Below are 12189 nucleotides of genomic sequence, written 5' to 3' on the forward strand. Positions count from 1 at the left end.
CCAACTGTGAAAAAGCATGGAGAAAAAATGGTATGATGAAAAAAAAATCATAGTGGAATCTAATATCTGTCCAAGCTGTTACACATGCATTTTTATATTGTACGATCCTCTCTGCTCGAGAAATTGGGATCCTAATTAAGAACAAGGATATTTGGATTCCACAGCCATCGCCGTATGAATATATTCTTATTCGAAACAATGCATGACTTATGAGATAAACGACCGACACCAACACAGATTTGTTTTATACTTGACACATACTATGATTATGTTTTGCTAAGAGAGCGAGCAAATGAGAGCATATTTAATAGGTATGTGCTCTAAACTTATCGTGTAAAGATTTTTCATGCAATCATTGCTGAAATGTCAAGCATTACATTGGTAAATAATAGTGTTAGTTGTTAACATCTTCATTCATCATGGATAAAGATCGCAAGTTTTCTAAACTTATTCAACTGAATACGTAGATTGTTCAAATCTAATGCAGCAAACTGATCAACATTGAAACATATAGTTTCGTGTCTTTACTTGTCATGTTGAGTTCATAAAGTTGCAATAATGGATTTCATAGACAACCTACTGAATCATATGTCGTCGAAGTTCAATCAAGAGAGTGCATTACCCAAACAAGCAGAAATATCGATGGACGAAACGTTCAAATGGCGAGCACTGAAAAATAATCAATTTGCCAGCCGGTCGAAGAATAGTCGCACGAAAGTAAAATCAAAAGACAAAGACAAGCACCAAACCCACAACAACTGTGAGCTGAGCCCGTCGCCAGATGAAAATAACAAAAGTGATGGTTCCCCAGATCTTGTAGCAGCAGAAGTGAGTGAAAGCGCAGAAATTGAAATTGAAATCGCTCACGATATAAGTGGAGCTGAAATTCAAGAAGCACTCGCTTCAACTCAAGGAGCTCTTTCAGTGTTAGTTGAAGAATCAAATGATCATATTACAGTTGAATGTTTTAATGAAGGTGACAAATTAATAAGCCTTGCAAACGATGAGATGGATATATATGCGACTGGTACGTGTACCTTGAACGTCGAAATTGATAACGAAGAGAATTCCAAGTCAATAGATAATACTGACGAAGTAGCACCAATGCAATTAGATACTTCTGATGGAAATCCCCAAACTGAAGAGACTTCGATTTCCAGATTAGAAAGCGAAGAAACACCTATAAACACACAACAATTATTGCCAAAAACCAATAATATATTTCTTCACATGTCTTCAACTTTCAATGCCACATGCTTAACCTTAGATCCATCTTTAGAAGAAACAAACAATTTACAGTCAGTGCAGACACAAACCCAACTCGTAAATGAGCCAGAAGTGTCTTCAAAAAATAATGAGAACTCTGAAAATCACTTAGATTCAGACGGTGATAAACCACAAGCACAAATAAACACCTTATCTAAAAATGAACCAGATTTCTCTTCGATAAGTGATGCAGAAAACCCTAGGAAGGACGATATGGAAGATGAGCAGCAAGAAACGCAGTCTTCAACGGGATCTGTGAGACGGTCAACGCGGTTGCAGATAGATCATGTTACTGGCTCAGAGCAGAACAACGTGTTAGATCCACCAGATCCACCGAGATTGGAAACATCACCACCATCATTACAAAAATCATGCTCAATATCTGATAAGGAAGCCATCGAAATCATTGGTGAAGTAGACAACAGTGATAGGAAAAATGATAAGGGTAAACACATTGATACAGTCGGTAGAGTTCTAAGAAACAAATCAATCGGAATAAAACCCAGGGAAGTTTTAAAATCAAAAACGAAGTTTAAAAAAAGTGATGATAATAGAGTAAAAGTGAGGAAACTTAATCTTCACCAAGAAGGCATTGCTGAAAAACGAGCACGAAGTAAATCAGGCTTACGAACTTTTCCAAAAGGTGAAAGAGTACCACAACTAAGAAGAGATTACCGTACGAGACAAACAGCTCGTAATGTTGAGATCAAAACGAACCGAAGAAGGTCATCCCGCTTTGGTCCGAGTACTAAAAAGGTGCTTAATGAATCGGAAAAAGTAAGCAATGACCATAAGTTAAAAAATTCTCACGAATCTCAGCGAGAACTTACCAAGAACAAAAATCATAAGGAGCATTCACCAAAGCAACGACCAATTCGACTCTCCAGAGATGGTAGTGACGGGATACTGGCATCAGCGATTGCTCGGAGAGAAAAGAATGACACCACAGGTATTCAAGGTAGACTATCGCGTCCTATTAAACTGTCTGCCAAGATTTTGGCTAATGATGAACTTCGTTATGGATTTGAATTGCAAAACAATGCTAGATTAAATCTGAACTCAGAGGCTAAAGATTCTTCAAATACATGTGCTATACTTAAACATGATCCGCCTGAACCAACAGCAGAAATAAAAGAGATCAGCCACGTTAAGCCTAAAACTAGTCAGGAAAATATATTATTGCCTCAACCTGATTCCGTCAGAAAAAAACTAAATTGGACTTCATCTTTTAAAAGTTTGAAAACAAAATGTCGTGATCCATTAGATTTTATCGAAGAAGTGAAAAGAGATAACTTGGGAAGCAATAAGTCACCTGAATGCAATAGTAAACTCAACAAGTTGCAGCAACGAAGATTGCTCAAACTAAAAGAAAAGCACATGTTCATGCTTGGGCTGCAGAGAATAGGCAACAAAACCACACCAAATCAAAATAAAAATAAAAATTACATAGCTACTGAGGTGCAAATAGCTGTAATTGAAAAGGAAGTTTGTACAAACCCTCCTAGACCTCTGACAAACCAAAGCTTCACATTGTTTGACAGCCCTCCACTTGAGGACCACACCAAAGTTCCAACAGAACAGGATGCGTCTCATGTATCGCCCCTTCCCCATATCCAGCCGGAAACCGAGCTGACATGTTTCTGCCAAAAAGACACTCGTTACTTCACCACGAAAACGCAATGTCGTATGTATTGCACAGCCGTCGATGAAATTGATGGGCAACTCATCGGGTGCAGGAACGAGTTGATAGGAAGTTTGCAGAACCTGTTACGTCCGAGCAATAGTGCTAGCTATCAGCTTCTATGTACGGTACATCAGCGACGGTTACATCATCACGGCAGTTGTGCTACATGCGGAGTTTTCTGTACACAGGTGAGTCTGGTACTGTGTTTTGCTTAATCCCTAATTGTAATATTATAGTAAACTTTATCATATTTGTATCAGCATCTTTGGTTTATTTCCAATTCTAAGTCTAAGTCAGGGGCCAGTGCTTTTCTGGCATGTTTGTTTTTCTTCTTTTTCAACCAATAGAAATGGGTTATTGTCGTACAACTTCATGACTTCCTTCCACTCCTCCGGTAGCTGTTCGGTTTCCCAGATTCTGACTATCAGTTTGTGCAGGTGAGTGGCCAGCTTTTCCGGGGCCATCTTGATGAGCTCAGCTCCGACACCATCCTTACCAGCTGCTTTATTGGTCTTTAGCTGTTGAATGGCATCCTTAACTTCCCTCAAGGTGGGGGCTGGTTGGCTTCCATCGTCCGCTGAACTGACGTAGTCATCTCATCCGCTGCCTTGATTTTCACTGCCGTAGTGCTGCTTCCACCTTTCGATCACCACACGTTCGTCCGTCAAGATGCTCCCATCCTTATCCCGGCACATTTCGGCTCGCGGCACGAAGCCTTTGCGGGATGCGTTGAGCTTCTGATAGAACTTGCGTGTATCTTGAGAACGGCACAGCTGTTCCATCTCCTCGCACTCCGGTTCTTCCAGGCGGCGTTTCTTCTCTTGAAAAAGGCGGGTCTGCTGTCTCCGCTTCCGTCTATAACGTTCCACGTTCTGCCGGGTACCTTGCTGCAGCGCGACCGCCCGCGCTGCGTCCTTCTCTTCCAGAATCTGTCTGCACTCTTCGTCGAACCAATCATTCCGTCGACTTCGTCCCACATACCCGACGTTTTCTCCGTTGCGTCGTTAATGGCTGCTTTGAATGTATTCCAGCAGTCCTCAAGAGGGACCCCATCGAGCTCACCCTCTTCCGGCAACGCTGCCTCGAGATGCTGCGCGTATGCAGTGGCGACATCAGGTTGCTTCAGTCGCTCTAGGTCGTACCGCGGCGGTCGTCGGTACCGAACATTGTTGATGACGGATAGTTTTGGGCGCAGCTTAACCATCACCAGATAGTGGTCAGAGTCGATATTAGCGCCACGATATGTCCTGACGTCGATAATGTCGGAAAAGTTTTATTTATCATCAGACTAAGGCCGGAGTGGCCTGTGCTGCACATAAAAGACTTCTCCATTCAGCTCGGTTCATGGCTGCACTTCGCCAACCACGCAGTCTGCGGAGGGTCCGCAAGTCGTCCGCCATCTGCAACCCACCATAGATGGTACGCAACACTTTCCTTTCGAAAACTCCCAGTGCGCGTTGGTCCTCCACGAGCATCGTCCAGGTCTCGTGTCCGTAGAGAACTACCGGTCTTATAAGCGTTTTGTAGATAGTCAGTTTGGTACGGCGGCAAACTCTATTCGATCGGAGCGTCTTGCGGAGTCCAAAGTACGTACGATTTCCAGCCACTATGCGCCTCCGAATTTCTCTGCTGGTATCGTTATCGGCGGTCACCAGTGAGCCCAAGTACACGAATTCTTCAACCACCTCGATTTCGTCACCACCGATAGAAACTCGTGGTGGGTGGCTCACATTGACCTCTCTTGAGCCTCTTCCTATCATGTACTTCGTCTTCGACGTGTTGATGACTAGTCCAATCCGTTTAGCTTCGCTTTTCAGTCTGATGTAGGCTTCCTCCATCCTCTCAAAGTTACGTGCCATTTTTTTTTTCCTGTTCGGGTGTGCCACTGCGACCAGTTATTAGATCTATTGTAGCGAAATGCCACGTGCCATGATATCAATGTCGTCGGCGAAACCAAATAACTGGACGGACTTCGTGAAAATCGTACCACTCGTGTCAATTCCTGCCCTTCGTATTACTCCCTCCAAAGCGATGTTGAATAGCAGACACGAAAGACCATCACCTTGCCGTAACCCTCTACGGGTTTCGAAGGGACTCGAGAATGCCCCTGAAACTCGAACTACGCACATCACCCGATCCATCGTCGCCTTGATCAACCGTATCAGTTTATCCGGAAATCCGTTTTCGTACATTAGCTGCCATAGCTGGTCCCGATCGATTGTATCATATGCGGCTTTGAAGTCAATAAATAGATGATGTGTGGGCACGTTGTATTCGCGGCATTTCTGCAATACCTGACGTATGGCGAACACCTGGTCTGTGGTAGAGCGTTCACCCATAAATCTCGCCTGGTACTGCCCCACGAACTCTCTTGCAATTGGTGTTAGTCGACGGCATAAAATTTGGGAGAGTACCTTGTAGGCGGCGTTCAGCAATGTGATTGCGCGGTAGTTGCTACAATCCAGCTTATCGCCCTTTTTGTAGATGGGACACACGACACCTTCCATCCACTCCTGCGGCAGAACCTCATCCTCCCAAACCTTGGTAATCACCCAATGCAGCGCTCTAGCCAGTGCTTCACCACCGTGTTTAAACAGCTCTCCTGGTAGTTGGTCAACTCCAGGGGCTTTGTTGTTTTTCAGCCGGCCGATCTCCTCCTGGATTTCCTGGAGATTCGGAGCCGGAAGTCGAATGTCCTGCGCGCGTGCTCCTAGGTTCATTACCATACCGCCACCGTTGTCTGCCATATCGTCATTCAGGTGCTCTTCGTAGTGCTGCCGCCACCTTTGGATCACCTCACGCTCGTTCGTAAGAAGGTTCCCGTTTATGTCCTTACACATATCGGGCTGTGGCACGTGGCCCTTACGTGAACGGTTCAACTTCTCATAGAACTTTCGTGCGTTATTAGCGCGGTACAGTCCCTCCGTCTCTTCACGGTCTCGATCTTCCTGCTGGCGCTTTTTCCTCCGGAAAATCGAGTTTTGTCTGTTCCGCGCCCGTTTGTATCGTGCCTCATTCGCCCTCGTGCGGTGTTGCAGCAATCTCGCCCATGCTGCATTCTTCTCCTCAACTAACTGCTCACATTCGCCGTCATACCAGTCGTTTCTCTGATCCGGAGCCACCGTGCCTAGTGCAGCGGTTGCGATGCTTCCAATGGCGGATCGAATATCTCTCCAGCCATCTTCAAGAGATGCTGCGCCTAGCTGCTCTTCCGTTGGGAGTGCCACTTCCAGCTGCTGCGCGTAGTCTTGGGCTAGTCTACCGTCTTGTAGCCGCCCAATGTTAAGCCGCGGCGGACGACTCCGACGCGTGTTGATCACCGTCGAGAGTTTTGAGCGCAGACATACTGCGACAAGGTAGTGGTCGGATTCAATATTCGCACTGCGGTGAGTGCGTACGTTCGTGATGTCGGAGAAGAATTTACCGTCGATTATAACGTGGTCGATTTGGTTTTCCGTTACTTGATTAGGTGATTTCCATGTGGCCTTGTGGATATTCTTACGGGGGAAGAAAGTGCTTCGGACTACCATTCCGCGGGAGGCTGCAAAGTTTATGCATCGTTGGCCGTTGTCGTTCGATACGGTATGCAGACTATCCGGTCCGATGACCGGTCTATACATTTCCTCCCTTCCTACCTGAGCGTTCATGTCACCGATGACGATTTTGACGTCCCGCAGTGGGCATCCATCGTATGTGTGCTCCAGCTGCGCATAGAACGCTTCTTTCTCGTCATCGGATCTCCCTTCGTGTGGGCAGTGCACGTTGATGATGCTATAGTTGAAGAAACGGCCTTTTATCCTCAGCTTGCACATCCTTGCGTTGATTGGCTGCCACCCAATCACGCGTTGGCGCATCTTTCCCAGCACTATGAAGCCGGTTCCCAGCTCGTTGGTGGTGCCACAGCTTTGGTAGAAGGTAGCCGCTCGATGCCCGCTTTTCCACACTTTCTGTCCTGTCCAGCAGATTTCCTGCAGCGCTACGACATCGAAGTTGCGGGGATGTAATTCATCGTAGATTATCCTATCGCAACCTGCGAAGCCTAGCGACTTGCAGTTCCATGTTCCAAGCTTCCAATCGTGATCCTTTATTCGTCGCCTAGGTCGTTGCCGATTGTATCGAGTCGTATTATCTTCTATGTCGTTCGTAATAGTTGTTTTTAAAGGCGGCTTATTGGGCCAGCGCAAACCTCCTGTCTCGTCGGAGGGCCGTCGTGTCAGGGCTGTTTAGCGTCCCACCTAACACCAGGACTTGGGCTTGTGCGCTTTGAGCGGCACACGGTCGCTTTGGCGGAGCCCACTTGCGGATACATGCAGCTTTTTATAGAGGTTTAACAGGGCCCACTGTCAAACCCCACCACATCCTAGGCAGGCGCCACAACTCGCAGATGGCCGGAAAAGTGCCGTCCATCAATCAGAACGTGGTCGATTTGTGATTCAGTCTGCAGTGGTGATCTCCAGGTGTACCGATACGGAAGGCTGTGTTGGAAGTAGGTGCTGCGAATATCCATATTCTTGGAGGCGGCGAAATCAATTAGTCGTAGGTCATTTTCGTTCATCAGCCGGTGAGCGCTGAACTTTCCAATAGTCGGTCTAAACTCCTCCTCTTGGCCAACCTGAGCGTTCAAATCTCCTATGATGATTTTGACGTCGTGGCTTGGGCAGCTGTCGTACTCACGTTCCAGCTGCGCGTAGAATGCGTCCTTATCATCATCAGTGCTTCCGGAGTGTGGGCTATGGACGTTGATTATGCTGAAGTTGAAGAAGGATCAAAGGCCGTCCTCAACCTGCACATTCTTTCATTGATCGGCCACCACCCGATCACGCGCTTTTGCATATCGCCCATCACTATGAAAGCTGTTCCCAGCTCGTGTGTGTTGCCGCAGCTCTGGTAGATGGTATGATTACCTCTAAACGTTCGCACCATTGATCCCTTCCAACAAACCTCCTGCAGCGCTACGATGCCGAATCCACGGTCCTTGAGCACATCGGCGAGTATGCGTGTGCTCCCGATGAAGTTGAGAAATTTGCAGTTCCACGAACCGAGTTTCCAATCGCTAGTCCCTTTTCGTCGCAGTGGTCTTCGCCGATGGTTCCGGTCCGTACTCTCTTGTTGATTGTTCGTTGCTTATGATTTTTAAAGGCTGGCTTGCAGGGCCTGACACCAAACCCTCTAAATTTCCGGAGGACCATTCCTCCTTATTTCCGGTGGACCATGGTGCACAGTTTCACTTAGAGTCCCTCGCTGGCACTCGGACGATGATCAGCCGCCCCTAACATGGAGAACAGACGCTGTTGTGAGCCGATCCTGACATGGAGAACAGACGCTCAATAAGATTTGCACCTCCGGAGAGGAGCAAACCCCCCCTTCCCTGTCAGCATACGACCATAGTTCCCCCGATCTTCCCTAAGGTTGCTCGTATCCCGGCTAGCACCGCGGGGAGGTAGGGATAGGAGTTGCTGGGTAAGAGGCTAAGGACCGCGAGATAAGGTCTATTTTATTCCTTCAGGTACGCGAAGTACCAATGGTACGCTTTACCCAGCATTTGCCGTGCCAAATAGTTCTGTTCTATTCTGTTGTTCTGCTAGAGAGGGTCGTTCTGAATAGATTGTCGGCTTATGCAGAGTGTGCTGGTGGCTTATCTAGCAACCAGTATGGCTTCCGTAAGGGCCGTTCTACCATCGAAGCAATTCGAGCGGTAACGGATACGGCCAAGATAGCGAGAGGTTTAAACAGAAGAGGTATTAGGTACTGCGCGTTGATTACACTTGATGTAAAAAACGCGTTTAACAATGCTAGCTGGGCAGCAATTGCTGATCCCCTGCACCGATTGAGAGTTCCGGATTACCTGTGCAGGATACTGAAAAGCTATTTTCAGAATAGGGTGCTGTTATACGACACTGATGCTGGTCAAAAGTCGATCGTAGTGTCCGCGGGTGTTCCACAGGGATCGATCCTCGGACCGGTTCTGTGGAATATTATGTACGATGGAGTATTACGCCTAAGTCTCCCGGCCGGTGTGAAAATAGAAGGCTTCGCGGATGACGTAATGCTGGAGGTAACAGGAGACACTCTCGACGAAGTCGAAGTGAAGGCTTCATACGCGATTGGCAGAGTGGAGGAATGGCTCAACTCGAGGCGGTTGTCCCTTGCACATCACAAGACGGAAGTCGTGGTAGTGCATAACCGTCATGGGTTGCAACAGGCGAGGATAAGAATAGGGACCTGCACAGTTAACTCCGTGAGGTCTCTCAAGCATCTGGGCGTGATGATCGATGATAAGCTTAATTTTACGAGCCACGTCGATTATGCATGTCAGCGGGCTTCATTGGCGATAAAATCTTTATCACGAATGATGTCCAACAGTGCAAGTGCGACGTGTCAAGAGAGCATCTTCGTTGCTTAAATGGCAAAGAGCATGGGACACCGCAGTCAAAGGTCGTTGGACCCACAGACTGATTCCAGATGTGTCCAACTGGGTTGATAGGAAGCATGGTCAAGTCAACTTCCACCTAACACAGGTGTGTGTTGTCTGAACATGGCTGCTTTAAGAAATTCATACACATGTTTGGCTTCGCAGATTCTGCGGAGTGTCCTGAATGTGTAGGTGAGGTAGAATCGGCAGAGCATGTGATGTTCGCATGCCCGCGATTCGAGATAGAACGCAATGCCATGCTGCTTATTAGTGGTATGGATATAACCCCGGACAACCTCGTTGAGAGGATATGCCGGGAGGAAGCTATACGGAATGCAGTGAACACAGCATCTCAACAGATTATGTCGAAACTGCAGCGGTGGTGGCGTCTTGAACAAAACCAACGAGTGCAGTAAGGGCACCTGTGATGCAGTGAACACTTTGCTCACCCCGACAACCAACATGTCGCGGGTGGGCTGCGGGGACCTCAGTATTTAGATATAGAGGTCATTGCGGTTCACTCGCAGTGGTTGTTGTCGGGGATTATGATACGGACCGATAGGTTACTATCATAGCTTGCGATCGACGGGTGGTGAGGTAGCCACCCTTGAAGTCGATGTTGTGTGTATTGACGTCAAGTGCGTTAGCATAGGCGTGAGCGTTCTCAATAGTCCCCCCCCTGATGTATTGCTTGATTGCGGGCCGGGGGTACGGACTGGCGAAAGGGTTTTGGTTTTAGTGGGTCGGGTAAGAGTTACATGACATACCCATCCCCACACTACCTGAGTACCTCCTCAGGTGTCTGGTTGCCGATTTCCGTTTACCCTTGCTAAAGAAAAAAAAAACAGTTATTAACTGCGAGGTTTCTAAGCCAAGTTACCATTTTTGCATTTGTATATCATGAGGCTAACACGATGATACTTTTATGCCCAGGGAAGTCGAGACAATTTCCAAGCCGAAAATTGTCTAGACCGGCACCGGGAATCGAACCCAGCCACTCTCAGCATGGTTTTGCTTTGTAGTCGCGCGTCTTACCGCACGGCTAAGGAGGGCCCCTACCGATTATGGGACGGAAAAAGTCCTCTCTACCGAACTGAGCGTTAGCGTCTCCGATAACAATTTTCACGTCATGCTTTGGGCACTCTCCATAGGCTTTATCAAGACATTCATAAAACGTGTCCTTCACGTTGTCGTATTTATCGTTTGTCGGTGCGTAAACGTTGATTAGGCTGTAATTGAAGAATTTGCCCCGTATTCTCAACACACAAATTCGTTCGCTAATGGGTTTCCACCGCATCACTCGCTTCATCTGCTTGCCCATTACTACGAAACCAACTCCATGCTCTGCTTTTCCGCCGCCGCTGTGATAGATGTTATACTTGAATTGTTGGTCGTGGGTTCCACGGCTCGGAATTCACGTTCTCCGGATATGGGCCATCGGACTTCTTGAATAGAGGCCACGTTCACTCCAACCTTCTGCAGTTCGCGAGCCAGAAGGCTCACTCGTCCAGGTTCATTTAGGGTCCTGACATTCCAGGTACCGAGTTTCCAATCATAGTCCTTATTTCGTTGCCGGATCGGTTGCCAAAAATAATGTTCTCTTTTTCTTCTATCACCATTTTTCGTGGTATTTGAAAGGCTTCAGTAAGCTACCTTACCGGGGTCGCGTTACTTACATCGCGCTGATGGGACTACCACCTTAGGTATAGCTGACGCGATACAGCATTTCGTTAATCAGCCGCTGGGTACCAGGCAGACGCTGTTTGAGCCGCACCTTCTGGCGAACAGACGCTCGAGACGTACCTTCTCACTCTAGCTGATGAACGTCGAAAGTCATCGCAACAACCTCTAAACGAAAGTTATTAGTGAGTTCTACAAGTCTTGTGAACATTGCGATTCATTTCGATTAGGTTCTTAGGGGCTGACCATATACCACGTGTACAATTTTGGTGGGGTGGGGGATTATGTCGACTGTCCATGGTTCATACTAATTTTTGAAAATTTATATGAAGAATTGTCCACGCTGGGGGAGGGGGTATCTGAAACTGACCAAAACCTATCCACGTGGTAAATGGACAGCCCCTAACCATGTTTCAGTGATTTTAAAGCTTTCAAGTGCTTAAAAATACTGCTTTACTCATGAGTCGTTGCTCTACAACATTATCAAATTTATTAGGAATTAACGCATTTTTTTTTAATTTTATCATTCCATGATTTTCTCTGAACGTTTTAGTAATATGCCTGCTTATGTACGATTTACAGTTAAATTGTAAAAAATTTGTCTTAAATTAGCACTTGAGGATTTTTTGAAACAAATTATTCGAATAACTTATTGAGCTTGATTTGAATATAAATGATGATGCAATCACTCGCCCACTGCCAGCCGAATATAACTCTGCACTTGCCACGAGTTCATGCGGAATTTGTTGGAATTTTTGGGTTAGGTTCGAGAGGCAGAGGTCCGCCTTGGTTAACGAGCTGCCAATGTGATAGATAGGAGAAGGCAACTGATGGAATTTCTAATTGGATGTAGGAAACGAGCTTTATATAGTTCATTTCCAATTCTAGCAGATTACTGTTAGAATACTCAAGTTGAAGGTATAGGAATAGTAATGGAAACGGTATGGAAGTCCATTTCCAGTTCTAGCGATTGCTAGAACATGAGAAATATAGAGAAAGATACATAGTAGGATAATGGAACGGACCTGGGATTGAACCCACGACCTCCTGCATATGAGGCAGAAGCAGTAGCCATATGACTACCAAGCCCGCTCTTGAAACAAATTATTCGAATAACTTATTTGGAGAAACTAAAGTGCAAATTCAA

General features: G+C 46.5%; 2 protein-coding genes across 2 annotated transcripts in view; one reads left to right on the plus strand and one right to left on the minus strand.

The window, feature by feature from the left end:
* LOC134225010 (protein-L-histidine N-pros-methyltransferase) overlaps positions 1-12189 on the minus strand; it is a 73720-nt gene that overhangs the window by 8635 nt on the left and 52896 nt on the right. The window lies entirely within an intron of this gene.
* LOC134224950 (uncharacterized) overlaps positions 345-12189 on the plus strand; it is a 32348-nt gene continuing 20503 nt past the window's right edge. Inside the window, exon 1 of the mRNA XM_062704624.1 lies at positions 345-3138. Coding sequence (XP_062560608.1) covers positions 559-3138 — 2580 coding nt within the window. The 5' untranslated portion in view covers positions 345-558. The remainder of the gene's footprint in view (positions 3139-12189) is intronic.

The sequence above is a fragment of the Armigeres subalbatus genome, chromosome 3, assembly GCF_024139115.2.
Source record: "Armigeres subalbatus isolate Guangzhou_Male chromosome 3, GZ_Asu_2, whole genome shotgun sequence".
Lineage (NCBI taxonomy): Eukaryota > Metazoa > Arthropoda > Insecta > Diptera > Culicidae > Armigeres > Armigeres subalbatus.